Genomic DNA, 27,146 nt, shown 5'->3' with positions numbered 1-27,146 from the left:
AAAAGCAAAATAGGCTACCTTCAAACATCGTGAGAAACATCTTTCATGTTTCAAGTAAATGTTTTCTGCTAGACATTTCCTTCGAAATTTTGCAAGATAATCATATTTTTGGGAGAAAATTCGTAAACCTGAATAATTTCTTACTGAAGAGAATGCATTTAGATCATGCATCTGGAATTTAACGGCACTTTCTACGATTCATAGCCTACGTGTTTTGTTTCCACAGCACAACAAAACGAATATACTGCGAGTGAAAAACTAACTTAAAAAAGAGCCTACATCACAAAAAGTTTATTTCAAAGTGAAATTAAATAGTTTAGTGTACCACATATCATGATACTTTCATTTCTAACTACACTAGCGTGGCTCTTGTTGGGCGCAGGGGTTCTTAATCGTTTATGGCTGCGACCCCCTTGACGTGACTTGTAAAACTTTGTGCCCTCTTTTTCTCGTGTAGGTTATAAATCAAAGTGAAACTACATAAATTTTGCATGTTTGAATTTTAAAACAAAGTTGATTCTCCATCGTACATAATTGAATGGTCTAGCTGCTTTTTCGAACCCAGCAGTTTAATTATGGCTTAGTTCAGGGGTCACCAAATGGCGGCCCGTCACGCTGTATCGCTGCGGCCCGCGGAAGGTATCAGCGTACAAGTATAACCAAAAATACTTTCCGGGAAGCATATTTTCGCTTTGCATACGATTCCACCGACCGACCATTCAGATTGTAGTTCTAAGTGGGGGTCGCTTAACGTTATTCCAATGCAATGTCCAGCCACACTCTCCCAGTGGTTGACTAAAACGTCCGTTTTTGAATTTCGAAATTGTCTGTGAGCATATGGTTGCTTATTTTAAGTAATAAGTGTCATGTAAACATTAGTGTGCGTTTCACCGTTATTGTGTTTCACGAGCAGTGTTCCCTTCAAGCAAGTTTTTGTTAGCAAAATAGGCCGGTGTGCCAATTCAATTTATAATAAATTGGCAAAATATTATATATAAATTTAAAGACATTTTCTGGTTGTATCAAGAAAATGAAATATCTTCTGACAGGTGTTGGTTGAATTACTTCTGGTTGTATTATGGTTGTATTTTCATAAGACAACTTCTGGTTGTATTATGAAAATATTTAGTTTGGTACTGCAAAATGTTGTTAATCAACAATTCTTGCCATGCTGATAAGCACCGCAAGTGACAGTTGTCTAATAATCAAGAAATATGGTTTTATAGACTCTCACAAAAAGATGAAAAACCAACTGATTGCTTTTTTTAGAAGGAACATCGTTCATGAGTTACGATAAAAACGTTTTTTTGGTGATTTCTACAAGCGTTTGTTTCATGGTGCCTAGTTTGTTTCTCCCTGTTATTGGAGCCAATTTTTCGCTGATATGTTAGCAGCATAGCAGGTTACTGTTGTTGCCTGTATTGCAATGTGTCATACATTTCTTTGGTTACTGAAACTGTTAATTGCAAGATATCTTTTGCGAAGCAAAGTGACAACATCACTCTTGCTTGGCGATGAATATTCTAATAAAACCGTTCGCCTCGTTACAAGTGCGCAAAACAAGTGGCCTCGTTTATTAGACATTGTTAAAAGAAATCAAAAGTGTTGTTAAAGCTTGGCCTGGCAGTAGCGTTGTTCGACTAATTTTGTTGCTGCGGTATTCTAAGATAAATAGTAACAACATGTAACGCTGAATACTGGGTACGAAATGCGTCTATTTCTAGCATAAGAGTCAACCTACCTAAAATTTTATTAGTGCGGCCCGCCACAGCTCTCTTTACTGCCAAAGTGGCCCTCATGCAAAAAAGGTTGGTGACCCCTGGCTTAGTTGAAGACAATACACTCGCAAGTCAAGTTCGCAGTTACGTTTGTTCCGAGCTTTTGTCTTCACACTTGCAATATTGCAGAAAACCCCACGTTTACACAAAATATCTTCACAAACAGTCGTCACAAAATATTGTTATCAAACAGTGGACTAAACAATAACCGCAAGAATAAACGCGGGAAACTAAAGTCAAAACTACGTCACATTGCCAGTCAATAATCGTGACAGAAAGTAGGCTGTTGCCAACATTTCTGTTCACAACTGGTAGCCTACAATCAGTGACCAGTGCCGGTCTTAGGATATTTCGGGCCCTGTGCGGAATATGCTTTGCGGGCCCCAATGACAATGATCCAATTCAGTAGCATAGCTAGGTATTTTGAAATGGGAGGGAGTGGTTTGACCGTCGGCAGACGAAGCCTGACGGCGTGATCGCCGAAGACGACACACAGCGGCAGGGGGTCTAGGGGACCTCCCCCAGAAAATTTTGAAAAATTACTTTGAATGTGGGGCATTCTGAGTGCATTTTCAAAATTTGGGTATGAATATTACCGTAAAATGGTGCTATCCAGTAGCATAGCAAAAGGATAAGATCATGCATTCTTTGGCATTTTTCGGAAATAAAGCTATGTTGAGTCTGGATGCAACCTATTTCGTCTCCTGAAAAATTCGTACTCCGATTTCGTACCCTGAAATTGGAGTAACAAAATCAAATTTCGACCTATTTCGTCCCCTGAAAAGATCGAGAAAAATTTGAAATGTTTGCGGCAACTCCGATCAGCAACTCCGGCTATGTTGTTTTTTTTTCGCGATTTTTTCAGGGGACGAAATAGGTTGCACCCGTTGAGTCTCTATGGTTTCTTGTTGCTAATTCCTTTGTTGAATTCACGTGTTGAATTGTTCCATTGGAAATGACAAAATTACTGAATTTTCTGAGTAAATTGCGGGCCCCCTAATTTGCGGGCCCAGTGCGATCGCACGGTTTGCACACCCCAAAGACCGGCACTGCAGTGACATACCAGTAAAACCTCCTACAACCTTCGCGCCTCCTTCGAAAATTTTCACACACCAAGGGGGCGCACCCTCCAGTTTAAAAAACACTGTATTGAGGCATTACTTTTCATCTTTTTAGGAAAAAGTTATTCTAAGTTGGCCTAATTTGAAAGGCATAAACGTCATATCCAGGTAGAAACATAGCTCTGCAGTTAAAATCTGATACATTCGCTATGCTCACTGTAAAATTATCCAACCTTAGGTGTGAGCTTCTCAACCATGTTGATCTTGCTGTGTATGATATCCTCGGCGTGTAGCCGAAGAATGGCGGAGGATGATGATTGTCGACGAAGAAGCTGCCACCCTCTGAAAACGATCAGTTTCTGCTATGCCTGCTGAACGTTCCAGCCAGAGGTTCGGTCTCGACAGGCTTCGTTTTGCAATTCAGTGCCACTCGGATCTTTGACTGATGAAGAAGAGCACAGAGACATACCAAGACACAACAATATGGTCACAGACAGCAAAATCCGTCATTTTTACATTGATTTGACGTCTGCAGACGTTGAATCAATGTAGAAATAACGAATGTGCTGTCTGGGGTAACAATAAAAGTGACACCTAGAAATTTTGTTATGCTTATTGTTAAACAATACTTGGGGATAAAATAGCACAACCCTTAAGCCAACTGAAATGACAAATGTCACCCCTTGAAGAATTTGATCCTGTGCGGTGTAATAAAATTGACACACTTGAAGCAAAACATTGTCACTATCATCACTGCATATTTATACAGCCTGATGACAGAGCTATAGAGGCCGAACGCGTTTCATTTATTCGTTTTTTAGTGTTGATTACAAAAAAACCTGTATTAGGCTATTACATGTCTTTTTACAGGTCTTATTTATGGTTGCTTGAAACCTTAACAAACTAACCGTTCAATTACCAGCTATGTGGCCGAGTGGTCATCGCCTTCGATTCTAGTGCTGGTAGATCTGAGATCCATTCCAGGTCGGGTCAAACCAAAAACTTTAAAACGGCACCGATTGTATTATTCCTTTCATAACGCAGTGAGAATAAGTCGGGTAATAATCTAATGACTTCGTAAAGCAGATATAAAATTAAAAATGAGCCCTGTCGCTAAAAAACCTTAGGTCTTGTGGGGCGACAATAAATCAAACCATGACATTATTACTATTATTAACCGTCCAATCAAACCACGCGACATCACGTTTTCTATATGCCAGAATCAAAAGACCAAACTCAAACCAAAAAAAAAACAGTCAAGACACCGAACGATAAAAGAAAATGTGTGAGAAAGGGTATTGTAGCCATGGAGACGTGGGCGTGCTTATAAAAATTCATTATGTTCTTTAGGTTTGGATCACGTGTCTAATGACGTTGATATTCAATACGCTGCGTAGGATCAGCTCGTGCTATCACGTGGTTTCACATGATTTCATGACGCAATCCGCTTCAGTGAGTACCAAGCTAATAAAATTAGTTGGTTTGCATTGATATAACGTCCCTAAACTTTAAACTAGTGTACGAAGGTTTGCTTTTGTGAGCTGGACAATAATTGATTTGAAAATTTGAACCGTCATTCTGTGCTAGCAAAAAAAGGTTACCTATAAAATTCCACTGTACAGTCGCAACGTAACCGACTATATAAATACTGATCACTTGTACAGTATAGCCAGACGACATTACAGGCTTCTAGTCGTTGTAATAGTAATATATCATGCATACAGCAACAATAGAGTGACAATAATACGACGCATCTTCAAGTTATTTGAGCGTGTGCGAACAAGGCTGGAAGATTGTAGTTTTACAAACTGTTTCCAAAACTAAGTCGTGTGCATCCAGGGCTACTTGATGATTCAAACTTTAATATGTTGTTCGGAAGGAATTACATTATACTCTGTTGAAATAAAATAATTTAAAATTTTAAAATATGTTTGAAATATTTTCGTTTCCACGGTCTTACTTTTTAAATCATGTTGAAATTAATCGTCAGATTAGAGCCTGTTTGTGTGTCAGTTGGGCCTTGTTTAAGGATAGGGACAAGTGGCGGTTAGCTGGTTCAGGAAAACTCCATCCAAGAATGATTTTAGGCTATTCATACTATTTGTTGCTGGCTGCCGCACAGATGGACATTCAATGACAAGATGGTAGGCTACTAAATTTGTTTTTCTGCACCGCGGTTTTGAAAGGGAGCCTATCCTGTTTGTGCTTGGGGCTTGGACTAGTATAGTGAAAATAGTCTATTTCTGATCTTGCAAATGAGTGATAGTCTAACTAACATATTTCGTTCAAGTTTAACGGTTGGCTGGCTCGTTTGCATTGAGGTTATTTAAGGCCAGGATTTTGCCTTGGCAGATTGTTGTGGTAAAACCGTGTGCCGTGGGCTAAGTTTTCTTCATCGAGGAAGGAGTTTGAAAGAGCGTGAAATTATCTCTTTACAACTAGGCTACTGCAAGATATACATGCCATGTTAATAGAATTTCGTTGGTGGTAGGCTATGCGCGAATATCCGATCGATATAAAAATTATGACAACGAGGCTTGCTTTTTTCAACGCCACAACCGTGCAGCATGGTAGCCTGCCTACATATTTGGCATTATTTCGTGCAAGTTGCAGTAGGCTACGTATTGACATAAGAATTATAGAAACTACATTGCTTCGAAAAAGCCAGCTGGTGTAGAATATCCGAAAAAGCCTCTGCATGGATTTTGCAATTAGCAGGCACACCTGGAGTCTGAAATAAATAAAACGAAAAAAGTTACATTAGAAATTAAACATAACCAGACCTCTCGGTTGTAAGATGTTTGCCAATCATTGTTTCCATTGAAACGAGGTTCATCAACGAACATTTGCTTGACTTGGTTTCCGATTTCCCGGTGTACACTACTCCCGATACCATGTGTAGCTTCACACAAGCAGTTCAACGTAAGGCAAGGCGATGTGTAATTTTTTGTGAACTACTAAGTAAAAATTGATGTAGCCTACGCCAACAGTAGGCTACAAACACTTTTGTATTTTTCAAACACCCTCAATTCTAAGAATAAAAACTAGTGAGCCCTCAACAAAACTATTGTAATGTGCACGATACATGGAACAAAGCGTTTGACAAAAAGCTTGCTGCTTGAAACGTTATCGCTGTCCCTTTGTCCTCTCACCTAACAGAAGCTTAGGGTTCACAATACCACGATGACTCAGCCGATTTCATCTTGCTTGACAACATATCCGGTGGATCTAGAAAGGACTTCACTAAAAACTTGTTCAAAAACATTAGTTTGTTGTTTTGACAATGCCGTAACACTTTAAACTGTTCAGATTTTAGAATATTGTTTTTATAAAAAATTAAACTATGAAAGTTAACATGCCACTAATACTGTACTACAACAAGATAGTGTTGCCATTGAAGAATCACAAACTTATAGGTTTTGTGTTTGTTGTTGATTATCAGTTTTATACGAAAGATAGAGATAATCACTTGATTTTCACAAAATATTGCAACTTGCAAGTGATAGCTTCAAATCCAAAGCATTGAAAGCAACTGTACAATGAACATCAAACGACACTTTCAAATGGTTACCCTTCTTCTATTTGTTGAGGTGACTGGGGCGTTGGCATTCAACGCTAACGAATAATACAGTGTTTGTTTTAGCCTTATTATGTATTATTCAGCATCAGTGAAGCGTGGCATACGTTTACGCAAAAGTCCAAGAAACTATTTCATTTTATCGCACACAGTTTGCATGGTTAGGAGTAGGCTACATTTGCTTTAGTTAGTCCAATGACGAAAGAGTAAAAGATCAGTGATAAGAAGTTTATCTTTCCGTTTGTTTCTCCTTTTTTTTTTTCATAAATAAGTTTATGAAGTCAAATAACATGATATACGTTCTTCTGGTGCAAAAAAACGTATATCATGTTATTTAACTAACTGCCTGGTGAACAGCCTCATTCACTTTTTAAATTTATGAAGAGTTGATCGGCGCGTGGCAACAAACTTCACAAATGCGAGTTGAATGTTGCTCAATAATGCTCATAGCTCGCAACATAAGTTTTCGTTTAACTCACTTGAAGAAGACGATAGCTCCTAAAAAGAGTCAGACGAAAATCTGCAGCTTCGAGCTATGAGCAACATTTTACTCAGAATAAGTTTATCATATTTAAATGCGTAGGCTAATCGAATTCACAAAGTCCCAAGGTTTAATAAGTTGTATTATTAATTTATTATGTCATTTCGATTTTCAAGACATTGAGACATTTTTTGGATGAACTAGCATAACCTACCTGACCAAATCATCATCACCAATGTCTTTTTTCAGGTACTACGTTGTTTGAAACCTAGGTTATTGTTTATTCAAAACTAGTTGCGTTTTATTCATCATGAGCTGCAAGTGCAACATGCATCAAGCTTTGTCGGCTATTACATCTTTCTGTGGATGGGGTAGCTTTGGTTTAACCATTTCAACGATAGCCAATTTTGGTTGGGTGATAACGTCCATATCGCAGAGAGGTCTTTGGAATGACTGTTTTCTCAATGGAGGTATTTGCACTCCGCTTGAAGGTGAGCATCTATGAAATATGTTCTTACTGTATGCTACGAAGGTCATAATACAGCCTAAGATAAATAGCTTCCAAATATAGTAGCTTACTGAAGAAAACTGGTTTAAAAAATGAAAATGCACACACCAGTGACAACATGACTCATGCTGTTGTGACAAAATATTTTATATGAAATATTTTTGACTGAAATTTTTATGTTCTCCATAAAACAATCAACTTTTGCCTTTTAAAATATCTGAAAATTGACTACTAAATATTGCATTAAAACAAAATTGTTGTCAAAAAATACAAATAATATATTTTCAGTCATTACATCAGTCGTGCTATTCAGCCACTTAACTATTTTTTAGATGAAATTAAGATATTTCAACTCTCACCATATTACAAATCCCAGGCTACGTCATAGCTACTGCTACACAGAATAGCAAACCAAACCTTGTTTGGCGTCATGCTGAATGACATATCAGAACACAAGTCTTATTGTAAAATGAAATTTAAAATACAATGTTTACGTTTTAAAATTAAACAATGAAAACTATTAATACTACAAAAAGTGCTCAATGCCAAACAGGCTGTCAAGGGTTTAGATAGTAATAACTAGTAATAGTTTAGATATAGTTATAATATAATAGTTATATAGTAGTATAATATAATATAATAATTATATATAATTAATAATTGTATTATATGTAGATGTAGTATAAGTATAATATAATAGTTATATAATAGTTATATAGTAATAGTAATAACTATATTTGATTTGATGTTTATGTTTTATATTTCTATGCAGCGACTCCATCTTTAAACGCAGTGAGAGCATTTTCTATAATGTCGTTGATCATTATTTGGGCTGGGGCCAGTGCTTTAATCTCAGCACAATGCAGAAACAGTCAACCAACACGAAGAGTTTCGACAGTATTGTTCTTCATTGGAGGTAAGATGAAACGCAATTAATTCATCAAGCTTTTACAATTGATGCTTATGCTATACAGTACATTAATATCATAATAGCCTATACTGCTGAAAACATATGATCGAGAACAATGGCGCATTGTATGCAGCCCTCAATATGGAAAAGATAGCCTACATAATGATGATGACTGAAAGAGCAAGTTACCATAGTGCTAAAAAGGTAACCACTTAATTTGCAATGCAAAATTTGTTGAATTAAGTCAAGATTTGTGAAATTACTTCAACCAATATAATTATTACAGCATTGGCAGAGAGACACTTTTTGAAAACCATAAACAGAATCGATAACAGCTTTATAAGACTGAATTGCATAATTAAAAAAATAATACATAAAATAAAATAGCTACATAATTTCAAACGTTTTCGGCAAAACTGTTTTTTGTTTAGTTATTTGTTTTTGTTTAGATGAATTAAGGTATTTTTCCTGACGAGGGCATAAAGTTTTGCCGAAAACGTTTGAAGTTATGTACTAGCTATTTTATTTTCAGCTAATATGAAACCAAGGAACTTTCAGAAATAATTAATTAAACTACTATTTCAACCTTTTATAGTTCTACGGTTCGAGAAAAAGTTTTCTCTGCCTATAAAAGGTTGAATGGTAGTTTAATTAATTATTTTATTTTATGTATTATTTTTTGAATTATGCAATTCAATCTTATAAAGCTGTTATCAATATAATTATTGACATCAACTTACGGTATAAAAATCTAACAAGATTAACCAACTAAGTGATATTGTATGTTAATTTCATACAAATCCTGTTTTCAGGAATCTTTGGAATCATTGCCATGAGTGTCTATACATCAGAGAATCGCGCTCTTGCAGAATCACCTGCGGCATACTTCGGCGCAGGCTTCATAATGGGTTGGGTGGCATGTCTCTTGGCGATGTGCGCTGGAGGCTTCGGCCATTGGGCATACAAAAAAGTCGAAGAATGCGAAAATTTTTCTTGAAATCTTAATGCGTTGTTTTGTGTTTTTTGTAGCCTAAATACTGTATTCCGCTACTTGTTGCATGTGATGTGTTAACTTTCAGGTTTGTATAAAGGTATGTTTTAAATAGAGTATGCCACCATTTCGCTTCAGTAACATCATGCAATGTATTGGACCGGTACTCAATCGAATTGTTTATGTGACGTTTATTTTTTATATTTAAAACTCTCTTCACGTCTTATTTGTCCATTTTTATTAAATCTCAAAACGTTTTTGTTGTTTAAACTTTAACACAGTAAAACAGTATTGGAAGAGGTTTTTGAAACTGCATGAATAAAAAGTGCTGTAAACCGCTATTAGAATAACCTTTCCTTCCTTTCCTTATACTGGAATGCAAAGAAAGAAACACTAACAATGTTACAAGAATAAATATAATTTACCTCAAAATATTTTGAATATTTTTTGTTAGACCAAGCTTGCATGAAGTTCAGAAGAACATGAGCTGTCAGTCTTTGTTATATTGATCTCCTTTGAAATCCATAGACGTCAGAAAATCCCGCATGCTATACAATCATACTGCAGATATATTGTAGAGGCAAGGGTCGATAATCATGACAAAATATTTAGCATGCGATATATTGTAGGTCATTGGTAGCATAATGGGGACTTTTACGATCAAAACCCCAATCAATGTCTTTCAGAACTGAAACAGTTTTGAGAATACAGCATACTGTCTTAGCTTTGTGCGAAGGTGTCTAAAACCCCGTTCTAAGTTGCTATAGGCCAACTAGGTCAACATGGTGATACTTTACGTTGGAAAGAATATTCACGGAACAATAGATAGTGGCATTCAAAAGAAACTGTTTTTATTTTGGTCAGGGATTTCTAGTAATCTCTGGTTTTGGTAAAACTAAAACCAAAAATTATTCGGAAGGCATTTCAAATTGAAAGAAATCGAAGCACTGTAGGCTTACAAAAAAGTCAGAGCAAAGAAGTTGTGTATTAAAATAAAACAAAAAACCGTTTTCTTTTGAAATATTTTCCAAGTCATTTTGCGATTGTTACTTATTTGTGACTATATTCTTTTATGTAGTTTGCTTCTATCTCCTCCGAGGCATAGGCCATGAGCCTTACTTCTACGCGTTTACCATTATTTCTTGGTTAACATTTAATCAGTGTTTTTGTAAATTGAATAGCCAAGTGATGAAAACCTTCATATAATGCATTGTATCACTTATAAGAATATGTAATTAAGTCTTTTGAAGGACATTCAGTGACATGCTTAGAAGTGAACATGAAGATGGACTTCCCATTCATCTCTTAAACTTAACATGAAGTTTCAATTACCAAGCGTAAGCCGAGATAAGAGCAAGAAATTGTTTACCTACTGTGTGGCATAGCCTACTTCATTTTGCGTCATAAGTAATTTAAAATCTTCATTGCCGAAGTAAGGTTTCAAAAGTACGGTGGACTGCTAGTTTTGTATCTAAAGTATATGAGTAAATCCAGCATGCAACGTTCCCCAATGCAATATCTTGATGTGTATTATACATATAGTATTCGCCGTTTGTCTAATGTTCAATTTACCTCATCAAATACACACTATGACGATATCAATATCTGGAGTTCGACGAAAAAAAAATTTGCCCACTGTCTTATTTTACAGTTTAGCGTCACATTGCATGCACGCTTAAACTATACAATTCCAATATTTAGTGTGCAGCACTCAATAAGCGCTTACATTGTTGTGTCAGTTTAGCCTACTCCTACTGAATAAATATTACGCTTTATGCAGCCACGCTTTTCAAACTATTGTATTCAATTTTACGGCATCAAGTCACTCAACAAGTTCTTCAAGAGAAATCTTTCAAAACTGACGGTACCAAAACCACCTGCGGTCTGAGTAGAAAATTTGTAGCGAACCCAACAACAGTTTAGACACATAACGCTACTTTTAAACGTTACTTCGGCCATAAGCCCAGCCGTGGTTTTCAGGCCAAGGCACCATACAGGGGCGCCGGAACGATTTTTGACTGGGGGGGCAGGATTACGAAAAAAGAGCTCTTTTGTTTACTGAAAGGCCAATTGCGGTTTCAAGTTTTAAGATAAGATATAGCGATAATGTTAATCTATCAGCTCACTATTTATTGAGTGATGATAGCCTACAAGTGTCCGGTATACAAAGAAGGGCATCATGCTATGTTATAATGATGTAACCTACTGTCAAGCCTTAAAGCAGCCGGCGGCCATGGCCGCTAAGTAGTGCTTGAATGACCGCCGGTGCTACCTCCTCAATCGGCCAAGTTTGGCCCCCGGTCTCTTCTAGCCAATTATGTAATTTCGCAATAAAATGATCGTGGATTAACTGTCGAAAATATGTAGTATCAAAGAGTGACGCAAAATTAGATCAGCGCGTCATAATCGCCACCGTTGTATTGTGCGGGAATATTTGTTATTGATGGAATATATCAATCTGCGATCACCAGCGCTGTAAGTCTTGTTTGTAATTCCCGACGTTTGTTTTAACAAAGTGTTAATCCGAAGTGCTAATTTACATCGGCTGGCAATATTGTCGTTTTTATGTCGATTCGATGTTGGCGGACATTGAATCGTTGTTAAAAAGGAGAACTAGGTTAGTTGACATCCGAGGGGAAAACATTTTTTATCATATTTTGCAAAAATTATGCTTCATTTAGTAATGTCCTTCACATCATTGAAATACTTATTTTATTACCTTGCCGTCATCGTCAATACATGTCGAACGTTGTTTTTCGTTGCTAAAAAGAATTCTAGGGGAGTGGCGAACTTCTTTAAAATCAGCCACATTGGAGATACTTGTGCGAGTGTGGTTAGATCGTCCCGCAGTACTGGATTACAATCCGATGAAGCAGTTATTGCGTGGTGCAACGATTCTATTGTAGGACGTCGCCTAGGCCCAGATTTCAACAACGCTATGTGATCATTTTAGCATTGTTGCAAGTTTAATTCTATTTACTTGTGCTATCGTTATTTTTATTTTGGCCTACAAGCACGCAGATTTAGCCGTCGAGAAGGAACTCCCGGTAGGCCACGATGGCTGCCGAAAAAAAACGAGTTTTAAGGCCTGTACTGTGTTGCAAAATTTTGTGCCGTAAATATTATTTTGAGGCAAAAATGAAAGATTATAATTAGGCTAAAAGCGAATGGCAGAAATTGTTATATTGAAAAATGTGCAGTAGCTTACATGACTTTAAAAGGGCACCATTGTCCCCCTGCTCCTCCATCTGCAAAAAAAATTGAGGGCGGGGGGGCATCCGCCCCCCCTGCCCCCGCTTCCGGCGCTCCTGGCACCATATGATAAACTACGCCATCGCTCCATTTCATAAGTCTTTCAATCGATTGTTTTTCATATTTTTAATTGCGTTTTAAATAAACTTTTAAACTCAAATTTGCAAGAGAAATTTACCAAGCAACTACTTGCGGTGAAACTTGCTTATTTGTCAGAAATAGAGTTCTGCTTCAACATAACAATCCGAACACACTTCCATGACAAAAACTACATTGAATAAGGAAAATCAACTACTGTAACATAAAACAACAATTTTGCCTGAGAAAGATGATGGTATGGAAAAAAGTAAAAAATAAATAGCTTAATTATTGGTTCGAAAGGACTTTGTAATCAATACTTGCTTCATTTAGTTGTACATTAATTTGTGGAAACCTATATAGGTTGTTTGTATAGTAGGCTATGTGTGTTGATCAATTTGCTTGTGTTAAATCAATCAGATGTTAGTGGCTATAAAGGAAAGAGACCAGCATAGACAACTAACATGAATTTTCTTAGCATCGCATATGGCGATCAAGTTTATATGGACATGTATGGACATTTGTGTTAAATTATAGAAACTCAGAATAACCAAATTGACAACTTAGGTCATTTGCAATAATTCAGTTTATGAAATGATGATAAACTTCATAAACTAGTTTTTGAACTTTTTTCAGTCTTAACACCCAAAACTAAGATTACATTTGACAATTCTTCTCCAAAAAAGTTGCAATGCACCAGCACTGAGATTAACATCGCAAATATCTGATTTAAAATATAAGATTCCCTTAACTATTTCTTCTTTTTTTCGACCAGGAGTCTAGTGCTTTGAAGCTCAATTTTCTGTAAATTCAAAACAATTCCTTTATTTCTTTTAATAGTAATGACTTATAAAACCAACACAAACTGCATTTTGATAGCTTTAATAAATTTTTGTGGCTGGGGGAGCTTTGGTTTAACTATTTCAGCAATAGCTAACTTCGGTTGGATAGTGACATCACAAAGTCAGTTTGGTCTTTGGAACAGTTGTGTTCTCCATAATGGAAGGTGTGATCCTCATTATGGTAAGTGTCGATCTCATGGGATTCTTAACTTTTCTGGTCCATCCCATGAGATGAAACCAGGGTTCTTAACTTTAAAATCCAAGCAGGGAATCTCAAATTGCATAAATCATAACAGCGTATGGTTTAAAGCCGCTATAGACAAAGCCAGAAAAATTGGTTAAAGTTGTTCAGAAGATGAAACCTGTCGGTGTGTCAAATTTAACTCGAACAATCACCATAAACAGCAAACAAGTGTAAGATATTTTTAAAGAACAAACAAGGTTAACTGTGTATGCAACATAGGCACATAGCATATCTTGATGTTAAATTATATAGGCTATAGCCCACCTCAGGGTGGTCCAAACCCTGGCACGCGGGCCGCATGCGGCCGCGAACACTTTGTGCATGCCGGATTTATCAGTGCTAAATCCAAGGTTTAAAAATACACCTACGTTTTATAAATGCATTACATTCGTCACAACCCTAAATAAGTCGCGCATAATCGGGCCAATAGGTAACTATGAGGGAACAATGTCGGTTTGTGACGACACAAACGTGCGTTGACATTTTGCTTTTGTTGCTAGCACTTTCTCTGTTATGAAGGCACTTTCTCCCTTATGAAGCGATTAAAAAGCGACACACAGAACAGAATGGCTGATGAAACCCTGGATGCCTGCTTACGTCTGTCGACCACTGAATTTAAACCAGGGATCGACACTATATGCAAAAGCAAAAAATAATAAATTGTTTTGGTTTGCTAATTTGTTGACGTGTTATGTATCCAGTGGCGTAGCCAGAAAAAAAAATTGGGGGGGCCAAATATTTGATGAATTGAAGAGAACGACAAAATGTTTGATTTAAGACATCGCCACCTGATGTGCAGTGGCGCATCCTGGTGGGTTAAGCAAGGGAAGTAATAAAGCTGGTGGGGGTTAGAGCGTGCCGAAGGCACGCATATTTTAGGGGGGTCCGGGGGCATGCCACCCCGGAAAATTTTTGCAAAATTACACTTAAATAATGGATTATAACGCTTTCTGTAAACACTTTCAGGGTAATATTTGTATGAAACTTATTAGCAGATAAACAGCTATTAACTTATTAAAGGTAGCTCTTATCTACACACAAACGGACAAAAACTGCGGCTAAAATTAGAGAACACAAAAAACTCAGCTACACAAAAACCCTACAGAGTAAGCGATTCTAAAATTGCTTCCACAGATTAGTTAAAAGAAGCGTAAATCGCGTAAACTTTGCGCGATTTACGATTTGCAAAATTTATTGGTGTCTTTCTGTGTGTCTAAAACAAGTCCTGGGGGGTGTTAATAGCCAGATGTCTTCGAAAACAATATAAATTTATACAAATTATATTATATTTTCAACGAAGGGTTCAACTTCGGAATCCAAACTTTGAAAATTTGGGGGGGCCATGGCCCCGTTCGCCCCCCCCTGGCTACGCCTATGTATGTATCGTATCTTTTTTACTAGCTGAAAATCACTTTTTGAGTCGCAAGCAGAGATTAAAAAGTGAATTCGGCGTGCAGCAAAACATTAGATCGATCAGAACAGTCAGAACAGTCTTTGTCAGCGACAAGATTTGTTAATGTTCATAGCCTGCGAACAGTAAGAATGCAGCTAAAACAGATCAAAATGTATAGAAAAGAAGTTCAAAATTGCAACCTAGTTAAGTTTTTATTTAACAACGTTTCTACTTTCAGCAACGCGCTATCATTTCTCACTATGCGGCCAGTGAAGTTTTTCTCAGACCCTAATGTGGCCCTTCATGTTCGCAGTCTTGGACCACCCTAGCCTACCTGAAAGGCTTTCCCCGAGAAAATGTTGACAAACATGATCCTATTTTAGTCACTTTTTGGCTCAAAAATATTTTTTATCAAGATGCACTCTTTGTATTTAATTATGGAGAGCTACGTATGTATCAAGCTTCATTAAATTAAAATTGAATTTAGGTATTTTTTTTGCAATTGTTTGAGAATGTCTTTTATGGACAGCCCCTAAAACACTAAAATTTATCAATTAAATTGTTATTGTTAATTAACTATCCTAAGACTGAGAAAGTGTTATATTGAAAGCTTAATCCTTGCAGTTTTAGATACAAGTAGAGGCTTTGAACCACTGACGCAGGCCCGGTTACCGAGTTTGACAAAGTTTCCAACTGTTGGAGTGTTTTCTCGGAATATGATTCCACTCACTGGGTGTTGCTAAATTGAGAGCTGCCTTGAAATACGTTGCTCAAGTGCATACCGCGAGAGTCGAACCAGTCTAACTCGGTAATTTTTTCGTTAGTAAAGCCAAGCGTTTAATCAACTGAGCTAACTATCGGCTTCAACAACAGAAGTAATGAAAGAATTATTTATCATACGCTTATTTTTTGTTTGAGAAATATATAGCCTATTTGTTAGTCTGCTCGCTAATTATTTTGTATTGAAACATGTGTTGTATCGTTTTTTCAAATAGTGGAATTAATATGACAGCCTACTATTTCATCACAGAGGAATCATGGCTACTGGCAGTGAGAGCATTCTCTATAATGTCGCTGATCATACTTTTAGTCGGAGGGAGTGCTCTAACTCAAGCGCAATGTAAACCCAGCCCACCAGCACGAATAGTTAGTTCAGTTTTGTATTTGATTGCAGGTACGGTATGATGAAATTAACAGTGGGCTATTATTTCAATAATGTGTTGCAGTTTACAAAGCGAAAACGTTCGACAGTTAAAACTATAACTTATGTAAATATGTAAAATATATTCTTGTAATGCTCAAGCCCGTTGTGTTCTTGTGCCATGCCTGTCTGTAGTACAAAGATCGAACTCTCTTTCTCGAAACTATATTGTATAAATGTGGAAAAGTCTATTCAATAAAAAGTTATTCAGCTGCCTGAGGTTTTCTTAAAAACATAAATTTTTGAACTAGATACAACTTACTGAATAATATGTAAAATTTGAATTTTGAAATTAATATTTTAGCTACGTTAGGCTACATTGTAAGAAAGTTATGATGAGTCTAACCATATTAACTCGGTGGGGAAGAGGGCTGTTTTTTTATGCAAAGCTAAAACATCCATCAACTTCAGTTTTACTTTTGATAACTTTGAGATATTGTAAGTAAAAATAGAAGTGTATCTACAAACATCTGCAGGAATGACCCATGATGCAAGAAAAGAATCCACAAAGGATGCAAGCAAGCTTGTACAGGCTACTGTAGGTTAACAAGTGATAATAAAATAAATCAGTAACCTCACAATTATATGTAGCTTATGAAAATTACATAACTTTACATCACCCTTTTATTTCAAAAATGCTCAAAAGCATTAGTGACAGCGTTAAGAAGTGCTATCAGCGTAATGACACATTGACACCATAACGGCGTACAAAGAACAAAGAAATGGAAAGATGTTTATAAGCAATTTGTATGTTAATGTAATTCCTCTCTTTTAGGAATCTTTGGAATGATTGCCATGAGTGTCTATACATCTCAGACTTCAAGTTATGCAGATTCATCTTTGGTAAACTACGGAGCAGGCTTTATAATGGGCTGGGTGGCATGTCTCTTAGCGCTGTGTGCAGGAGGTTTTGCCCTTTTTTGGTACAGACAAGTGAAAGAATGATGAAACACGTCTTGAAATGTAATCTGTGTATGTTTTATTTTGTAAATATTTTGCTTGTCATGATCTACTTGATTCTCTGATTTGCAAAATACCTATCGCAACTTCGGTTATAATTGGAAACTACCACTCACATTTTAAAATTTAAATCAGTGCTAAAACTGTATGAAATAATGGTTAAAGAATTTTCTCCTGCAATACTCTAACTTTGTGAACAGCTATATTATGTCACACTCATATCAGTGCCGGTATTTGGGGTGTGCAAACCGTGCGATCGCACAGAAGCATCAAGTATAGTGGAGTAAAAATATGGAACTCAATCCCACTAGACATTAAAAAAAAATCTTTTGACTCATTTAAAAAACTTTACAAAAACTATCTAATTGCAGAATGTTAAAGTTGAATGCAGTGTAATTCACTAATGTGGACCGATACTCTTTAAGCTTTTAATCGTTGACTATCAACACCTAATATTGGAACTTGAAATTTTGACATATCTTGGATGCAAGTTTGTTTCTGTTTTGACTCTTTGTTGTTAGTGTAGATATTTTAGTGTAATGTTTATCATTGACTTGGCTGAAGGTGGCTGCTTGACTCGAAGACCGTCATGGTCACTTCGCAGCTTCCCGTTGTGATTTACTTACCTCAACGATGCAGTGTACATTTGTTATTTCTCTTTGTTTCAATTGTGTTCGATAAGCGTGCTGCACCATTTAATGATTTTTCTGTTATGATATTGCACAACAAAATAAACCAATCAATCAATTAGGGGGCCGCAGTTTATTCAGAAAATGCAGTAATATTTGTTATTTCCAATGGGAAAAATTCAATTCGGTTCACAAGCAAGTATCGGTATCCTTGAAGTCAGTTGCGCTTTAGGGTGAAGCAAGTGCTGAGATTGTCGCGTCGGACCACCTTTACAAGCTTACATGCTTTTAGGCCACCCACAACATTGCACCATGTGCCAAATAGTTAACATTGCACTGTGACAACAGAACTTCGTTTTGTGGCAATTGCATTTAAATAGAATACATGCCAAACAAAACATGATCTTATCCTTTTGCTATGCCACAGGACAACACCATTTTACAGCAATATTCATACCCAAATTTTTGTTGAACATCCTCTCAGAATGCACCAAATTCAAATTAATTTTTCAAAATTTTCTGGGAGGCCCCCCAGACCCCCACCGCTGTGGGTCATTGTCACTGAGGCCCGCAAAGCATATTCCGCACAGGCCCGAGATACCCTAAGACCGGCACTGCTCATATTCAGTAAATTAAAAGCGAATTTATCTTACACTTTTCTGTCTTCGTATAATTGCTTATGTTGCTTTTATCCAGACTCTAGAGCAGGTCTGTTAAATTAGCGGCCAGTGGGCCAAATTCGGCCCGTCATGCCCTGTATTCGTGGCTTGGTCTTTTAAATTGCGTGCTTGCATAAATGCATAAGGCCTCATATCGTTACTGTAATATTAGAAACGTGCCTTTAAACTTTTAATTTATTTGAGAACTTGCCTTTTAAGTTTGTACTTTGTGTTTCGCATTTTGCCTTACGAGTTTTTCATGACATCTTGATTGGCCGCTGTTAAATACCCTTTCCTGACAGCGTTGCGCAATTCTCCAACTCGAGTTTAAATAGCAAGTCAATCGTTTTAGTGCCGCAGCGCAGCCATGTGGGCGTTTACGTTGCCAGTTTATGTTGAAGTTTGAGGATATGTGTGAGATTAAAATAAAGTTATCTGCTTGTCTCTGAGAGTTCAGACGTAAAGGATTGCACGAAACATTACAGTTACGACTCTAAATGCTATAGCGCGACATTACAACTATTATAGATGGTATTTAAAAAAATCAAGACTTTAACTGCTATGCAATTTACTTATTCAGTTGATCACCACGAGATTTAGATCCTTTCAAGCTAATCAAAATTAAAGTAGGCTTATTACATTGTAAATTTAGTGACCTAGCTTTTCAGTTTTGCAGTTCGAAGAGCATGATGCTTTCACAAAGAAGCATAAATGACAAACATAGTGTAATGCAGCAAAATCGGAAAATATTATAATTTTTGATGAAGTGAAAAGAAACCCACCAGTGCAACTACATTATACAGTATATATGCAAAACGTTGCTGTAGTTCTTCAAGCCACTGTGCTATAAATAAAAAATAAATGAAAACATCGATCGTGTAATTATTTGCAGAAAATTTATGTACGTGCAAGGCCCACAATTCTAAACGAGTTTAACCCTCCTGCTCTAGAGCATGACTAAACAATTGTAAAAAATTTACCGTATATTGTTTACGAAATGTACTCTTTCCAGCAATGGTTACGGCGTTCATCTGATGAGCGCGAAAGTAAAAGCAGAAATATACGATTTGTTTTTCTGAAACCAGTGATCTACAGTTTGTTGTAACCATAGCCGTACGTGACCAAACTATTTTGGGGCAGAACGTAAATTTGCCCAAATCTGCACGCTTTTATAAGGTACCTGCAGCTAATAAGGCCCGCTAATTTTCAAACCTCAATATTTTTCTAAATACTGCATAATTTTGAACGAAACTTGGAATGAGGATACTTTGGGTCTATCTAAACAACATATCTATTAAACAAGTTTCTAAATGAAAGGAGTTGTAAAATATTAAAAAAATCTCAAGCGGGCCTTATTAGATGCACGTGTTGTGAATAAGGCCCGGTTTGAATTAGCACCAAAAGTGATGGAAAAGGTGTATTTTCACAATAACAACACCACAAAACAAATTCTAATCGACAACACAGGCACATAACTAATAATTAAATACACAAAGACAATTATTCCCTCCCCCGCCCCATGCTCCATTTTTTAAAAAGCGACATGGTGTTTTTAGATATGGTAGGGATGATAAAGTATTTTGATTCTGAAATTTGATATTTCCATTGCAATAACAAATTGGATTAATGGTGTAACAAGAATTGTTTAGATCACTCAAGTCTTTAACCCTCACTTTCTTAACCAGGGGTGCACAACGTTACCCCAGGGGCCCATAGGCCTCATTACCAAAATTAGCCTAGTCTGATCATCATTATCAGTCTTGCTTTAATTAGAAAAAAAGTTCAAATTTATTGGTTTTACTGCATCAGCATGCACATATCTTTCACATAAAATGTAAAAAAAAAAACGGAAGTCAAAGCGGTTTGTTAACTGTAGAACATTCTAAAATATGTGAAAATTAATAAAACCACTCAATTTCAGTCCCCCCAAACTTCAACTTTCCGTAACTCAAAAAGTTCTCAACTTTAGGCTGTGAAACTTTACCAGTTAGTCTCAATTCACCATAGCAGCAATCAGATCTTCCAATTTTGTTTAAAAGATTTGTAACAACGAAGATCCAGGGGGTGGGCCTTATTACTGGCCCGGCCTTATTAGCTGCAGGTGCCTTAGAAATTGCCCAAATATAATGTATGCGGTGCATGATAACAGTGAAAAACTAACCTAACAAGATCACCAGCTAGCTAGAATTTCTTACCAAAGTAATCAAGATAGAACAACTGAATTCATCTTTGAAGATACTTTGCTTGTGCATTAATTGGATGCTTCTGCACTTTGGCATGGTAGGTAGGAATAACAAATATTGTTTTACACACCACAAAAAAAAAAAAACTTAAATATAATATGCTGTATAAAAAGTATCAGGTAGGCTACTGGTTAAAATTAGACCTATATAGACCAAGTGCACTGATTAATAGACCTTAAAGTTGAAACAATGGAGCCTGTCTGCAGTTATATGATTGCACAAATCATATCAGGAAAATCAGCAACAACACATATATTTGTATTTACCAAAATGTAGGGGAAGGTGGGGTAAAGCGGACCAACGGGGTAAAGTGGAACCCCCCTTTTTTTTTTTATTAAAGTTTCACTACTGTGCGGATACCATTAGGTTTAGTGAAGCATGACGAAAAGTAGCTGCAGACGCCATTATTCAAGGTTTCATGGTTTAGAAGACACAAAAAAGCACGGAAATTACTTTTTGCACCCTCTGATCTATTGAAAGGTATGTATGGTAACTTAAATTGTATCTTATGTACATAAGGTAGAAGTTTTTCTGAATGACAAAAATGAGCCTCACTATATCACGTACGCATTACGTAGATTCACTCTTGTTGCTGACTAGCCTAAATTTGGCCAACAGTTAAATTAATAGTAATGTAGAGATGGGGTAAAGTGGAGCACCACCGGTCCACTTTACCCCGTCATAAATATTTTTCTTGTTTATGATTTTTTGACCGAATTAGGTGCTGTGTTACTTATAATCTTGTAGGATATTTCACACAACAGCTGTGTAGGCCTAATTTGCACTCAAGTGGATAGTTGTTCTGATATCCCACCAATCATGATCGAGTAGACGAGCTGGTTCTTAACTTAGTTGTATTCTTGTTTTTTAGAATGCCTCGTTATCACCAAAGGACATCCACCCAACAATCTTGGACCGAAGAGGCTATGGCTGCGGCTATTCAGGCAGTAAACGAAAAGAAAATGGGTTACCTCAAAGCAAGCAAAGATTACGGAGTTCCCAAGACCACACTTAGAAGAAGAGTTAAAGGAAATAATATTAATGCCACTGGAAGCAAAAAGGGACTTGGAAGGTTTCATTCAACATTTTCGAAAGCCCAGGAAAAAGAGTTAGTTGCATATGTGCTTGAACTTGAACGAAGATTCTTTGGGGTTACAAGGAAACACCTCCAATCACTTGCATTTGAACTGGCACAAAAAAATCACATCAAACATAACTTCAGCATGGAAAAGAGACTTGCTGGTCCTGATTGGGTAAGTGGATTTCTTCAACGCAATCCTCAATTAAGCCTTCGCACACCAGAACCAACTAGTGCTGCTCGTGCTAGAGGGTTTAATCGTGTGAGTGTAGGCAAGTTTTTTGCTCTCCTAGCAGAAGTGATGGACTTGTATCATTTTAAGGCACACAATGTGTTTAATGTCGACGAAACTGGAATTACAACAGTTCAGACAAAGCAATCTAAGGTGTTTGCGATGAAGGGGAAAAAGCAGGTTGGAAGTATTACCTCTGCAGAAAGAGGCACATTATGCACTGCAGTGATTTGCATGTCTGCTGGTGGAGGTTATGTCCCACCTTATCTCATATTTCCACGGCAGCGTATGAAAGCAGAATTGCTTGATGGAACTCCTCCTGGCACTGGTTATTCATGCCATCCTTCTGGGTGGATGCAGCTTGATATTTTTACTTCTTGGTTTGAGCACTTTTTGTCGTTTGTTAAACCAACTGAAGAACATCCTGTTCTCCTCATCCTAGATGGTCATATGACTCATACCAGAAACTTACAATTCATTGACATGGCAAGAGAAAATCATGTTACTGTTTTGTGCTTACCCCCTCATTGTAGTCACAGACTGCAGCCCTTGGATGTAACATTTATGTTTCCTCTGAACACTTTTTACTCACAAGAGATAGAGAAATTCCTTAGAGACAATCCGGGGAGAGTAGTAACGCAATTTCAAATTGGAAAATTATTTGGAAATGCCTATATCCGTGCGTCAACTGCTACCAATGCCATCAACGGTTTCAAGAAATGTGGAATTATACCATACAATCCTGAAGTTTTTGGAGAGGCTGACTTTGCTCCATCGGATGTTACTGATAGGCCTATTCCTTTTGATCCTGTTACATCCAACACAGAATCTTACTCAGGCAATGTTGAGACTAGTTTAACTATCATCGACCATGTAAGCCCAGATATAACCGGTCATCTGGAGATGACTGAATCGTTACCCACACAGCCGATAGATGTAGGCCTACAGTGCTCTCCTCAAGATGCAAATTCCAGTTTCACGATTAGAAGTCCTGCTAAACTGCTTCCTATGCCAAAAGCAAAAGATATTCGCCAAAAGAAGCAATCTAAGAGAGGTGCAACTGCTATTTTGACAAGTTTGCCGTACAAGAAACAGTTGACCGCAGTGAAACTTAGCCGATCTTCAGTATCAGGTGGCAGCAGAAAAGCAGGATCCTCGAAAAAGCGGTCTGTAAAGAAAGCTTCCAGATCATCAACGCATCAGAAGCAAGACACTATCAATGAAGATGAAAATAACACTGATGCTGAATGTTTTTACTGCAACGAAATGTATTCAAAATCATCAGAGAATGATGGGTGGATCCAGTGTTCCAAATGTTTGCGGTGGGCGCATGAAGCCTGCGCTGGTTGTAATGAAAAGGATGACAACTTTATCTGTGAACTCTGTTTTTAAAAAAATTCTTCAAAGTTTGATTCGTAATGGACTTATGAACTGCAGTTGTGAAGTTTCATAATTTCTTCGCTAATGATGCTAGTTGTAAACAATTTGATTGCGTGGAAAAAAATTACGGAATTTGCTCAAAACTTACAACGGTCCAGTTTACCCCACATATGTGGGGTAAAGTGGATTATTGGAGGTAATTTTAAAATTAAAAAAATATATATAAAAAATCTGGCAGTTATCAAAACTGCAATTTAAAAATTGTCGAAGTATGTTAGAGTTAACGTTCAAATAAAAAAAGTTAATTTTTTTGGCAAAATCAGTGAACTGTGCTGAATTAACCCTTAGGTATTCCACTTTACCCCACCTTCCCCTACTGTATTGTTGTTTGTATTTACTGCAGGAATACATACAAGAATCCTTTAATGAGAATTACAGGAGAAATTGAGAATTAAAAATAACTTATCTGTGTTAAAACACCTCATTGAGTATGCATTCAAGTGCTTTAATTAATTCTCCATTGTATAATATCTATGCCAATGAGGTAATATCAAAATTAAGATAGGCATAGCACATCCACATATAATGTTTTAGGTATGTTGCTCTCATAGTCAAATTTCTGCAGTATTGTAGGCGCTTGCTAACTGCTGACATCAGAACCAAGGGCTATACAATACATCTGCAGTAGGCCTAAACTATAGTATGGTAGGCTACACATACCAATGCATGCCATCGTGCAGCAGTAACTGTTGAATGCTTGAGCTAAAAACTATAAAAATATGCTTTCTATATCATCACAAAAAACACTTTTTATGCATGCAGCTTGCCAACATTTTTTTGCAACCAGAAAAAACAGGTCAAGTTAATGCAAACAACTGGATCTGTCTCCACAGAACAGAAGTCAAGATATTAACGAAAAAAAGTGGAGCTGCCATGTTTCACACAAGACCTTGCAAAGCAAATATTTTGCCAGCTTGCATGGCAGGTTTTGAGTTTGGAAAGCTTTGAAAATAAAGTAACTCCCAAACTCTCACTTGGCTACGCTACTGATCCAATTTGATTTAAGAAAATCGGTTTACTTTTACTTGGTTGCATAAATATGCATACAAAGCATGAATGAAAATACATCAAAAACACAATGCTCAACTTTCATGAAATGTGGGCATATTGTTTTATGGGAATATTTAAGCATGAAATATAACAATGCAAAAGAAACAAACCCAACCAAATGTACCTGTGCAGCAACCAGCAAGGACTCCTTATTATGCTTAAATTGGTCGGAATCGATCTGAACTCAGAAGTAGGTACCTAGATTGAAGTTGTTTGAAATGCTTGCAAAATGTCCAGCAGGTTCACTTCAGAAAAAGTTTTTACTAAAACTGCTGGCTGCCAAACTCAAAGTAACCCTACAACTGAAGATGGGCAATATTCTCTGTCAGAGTCAGTTTCTATACAGTGGCAGAACAGCATTTAATTAAATTGTTTGCCTCATTCCTGCAAATGCAAGTTAAAACATAATCAAGCAGGCTAGAAATGGATTCGTACATGAAACTAAGCCACAACAGGCAAGACAACAAGGGGAAATTTTGAAGACGAGTGAAGGTGTTATTATTGAAGACATCATGCATCAAGTACGTAAACCATGCAATCATGCATCTTAATACTTTGCGGTGAAATACCTCATGTTATACAAACATATTGAAAAATAAATACAGCTACTCAATCCAAGAAAAAAAGCACATTGAGATGTATATCTCAATAAGTTAAATATGAAGTATCATATATAACATAATAAAAAAATGAAAACCACTGCACGTGCTATTTGCATGCCACATCTAGTAGCTCAGAGTAAAGACATGTTGTAAAACAATTTTAAGGTTATGGTATAGCGCACACTAAGCATGCCATGTAGTTCATTAGGGCTATATAGTGAATGATGTAAAATACATGCAAAAATGCTATGGCCAGGGCCGTTTGAGAAAATATTTATCTGGGATTTCTTATCATCAACACCAAATTTAACTGAATAGACATTTTGTACGCACACTAGCTCTTCGTGCAAAGACTTGGCGTTTAGGTCATTTGGGTAAAAATTAGCCAGCACATCACATTTAGAGGAAATCGAGCATTTCTGCGATTGATCTAACATCATTGCAAGCAGCTGGAGTTTGAATAAGGCAAAGCTGACCTCAGAATTTAGTGGAATTAATCTGTTACCACCAGTAGTGACATCATTTAAGATGTTGTCAAAGAAGTAGATTCACTGGTGTCATTACTGCATTTACTGCAACTAGTATATTTTAAAAACTTAGAAATTGAAGAATGCTTTGTATAATTGCTCAACAACTCTTTTTTTAAATCCTTTTTTTCTTTGCTCCACTTTTACAATGATTAGGTATAGCTAATGGATAAATCACTAATGGTACTCTATTATTGAGTTAAACAACCTTTGCTGGTACAAAAATTACATTGGTATATCATCAATCTTCTTCTTCTTGCTTATGAGGCAGCAATTCAGGTAACAGCTCCCAATTGTTGCAACCAAAGCAGTGTCTTCATATATCATCAATCAATCACAGTCCGGATTATACTACTATTCAGTGAAAAAAATCCAAGCAATGAATAAGTGTACAATGTAGCCTACTGCACAAACTGTACATATCTAAATACAATAACAAGTAGCCTATATTAAGATTTAAAAATTGTTTAGGTTGGGTAGTGGGTACTACAGAGTAATCAACTTGAAACAATTTGAAAAGATCCGGGCCCCTTAAATGTTATTTTTCAACCCATGGAATAACAATGGCATTTTAGTACCGTACTGTACTGGAAGTAACATGTATCTAAACACAGTTGCCACAAGGTTGAAAATTTTGGTTTCTGTTGTCACTGAGCAATGTTAAACATTTGGTAGCCTACATGGCGTTTTGAAAAAACCTGGGTCCCTCAATATTAGATTTCAAAAATTACATGCATAGGGCATAATAATGATAGTTTAATACTGGAAGTAACATGCATTTAAATTTTCACAAGAGTGAAGTTTCCTGAATTCATAGAATATTAAGTGATTTGATACATGGCGTTTTAAAAATCCGGGCCCTTTAAATGATTAGTTTTAAAACTACTAACATGTATTCTATTTAAATGCAATTGTCACAAAACGAAATTCTGTTGTCACACTGCCATGTTAACTATTTGGCACATGGTGAAATGTCGTGGGGGGCCTAAAAGCATGTAAAGGTGGTCCGACGCGACAATTTCAGCACTTGCCTCAACCTAAAGCCGCAACTGACTTCAAGGATACCGGTACTTGCTTGGGAATCGAATTGAATTTTTTCCATTGGACATGACAAAAATTACTGCATTTTCTGAGTAAATTGCGGGCCCCCTAATTTGCGGGCCCTGTGCGATCGCACGGTTCGCACACCCCAAAGACCGGCACTGAAACAGACTAATCAGTTTCATCAGATAATTTCATGTTTTTCAGCTGCCCAAATCAACACGATGCATTTGAGAAAATTAATAAAATTAACTATATAGCAAATTTTGCGTTTTGATTTGGGCAGTTTCACAAAAGTATTAGAGACATATTTTGGTGGCTGCCCAAATTGGCATGATGCTGTTGGTTAAATGTATTTCGTACTACAGT

At 36.8% G+C, this 27,146-nt stretch overlaps 2 protein-coding genes across 2 annotated transcripts; both read left to right on the top strand.

The window, feature by feature from the left end:
• Positions 1 to 7,150: 7,150 nt before the first annotated feature.
• Positions 7,151 to 9,530, top strand: LOC145775751 (claudin domain-containing protein 2-like). Its single transcript, XM_082587111.1, has 3 exons — positions 7,151 to 7,388; positions 8,178 to 8,321; positions 9,128 to 9,530. The coding sequence occupies exons 1-3, from the start codon at positions 7,208 to 7,210 to the stop codon at positions 9,310 to 9,312; spliced, it is 510 nt and encodes a 169-aa protein (XP_082443237.1). The 5' UTR covers positions 7,151 to 7,207; the 3' UTR covers positions 9,313 to 9,530.
• A 12,149-nt stretch (positions 9,531 to 21,679) lies between these two features.
• LOC145776358 (uncharacterized) lies at positions 21,680 to 23,509 on the top strand. Its single transcript, XM_082587755.1, has 2 exons — positions 21,680 to 22,416; positions 23,314 to 23,509. Exons 1-2 carry the CDS (start codon positions 21,680 to 21,682, stop codon positions 23,507 to 23,509), a joined length of 933 nt encoding a protein of 310 aa, XP_082443881.1.
• Positions 23,510 to 27,146: the final 3,637 nt, after the last annotated feature.

The sequence above is a fragment of the Aplidium turbinatum genome, chromosome 8, assembly GCF_918807975.1.
Source record: "Aplidium turbinatum chromosome 8, kaAplTurb1.1, whole genome shotgun sequence".
Lineage (NCBI taxonomy): Eukaryota > Metazoa > Chordata > Ascidiacea > Aplousobranchia > Polyclinidae > Aplidium > Aplidium turbinatum.
Note: the sequence above shows the minus strand (reverse complement) of the source record. Positions and strands in the feature narration are given on the sequence as shown.

Excerpts from the sequence above, each read along its gene's own strand:
- LOC145775751 (XM_082587111.1), top strand. The coding sequence starts at position 7,208 with ATGAGCTGCAAGTGCAACATGCATCAAGCTTTGTCGGCTATTACATCT. Across the intron at positions 7,389-8,177 it reads TATTTGCACTCCGCTTGAAG|CGACTCCATCTTTAAACGCA; the intron begins GTGAGCATCTAT and ends ATTTCTATGCAG. Across the intron at positions 8,322-9,127 it reads AGTATTGTTCTTCATTGGAG|GAATCTTTGGAATCATTGCC; the intron begins GTAAGATGAAAC and ends TCCTGTTTTCAG.
- LOC145776358 (XM_082587755.1), top strand. The coding sequence starts at position 21,680 with ATGCCTCGTTATCACCAAAGGACATCCACCCAACAATCTTGGACCGAA. Across the intron at positions 22,417-23,313 it reads CGGCAGCGTATGAAAGCAGA|GCATCAGAAGCAAGACACTA; the intron begins ATTGCTTGATGG and ends CAGATCATCAAC.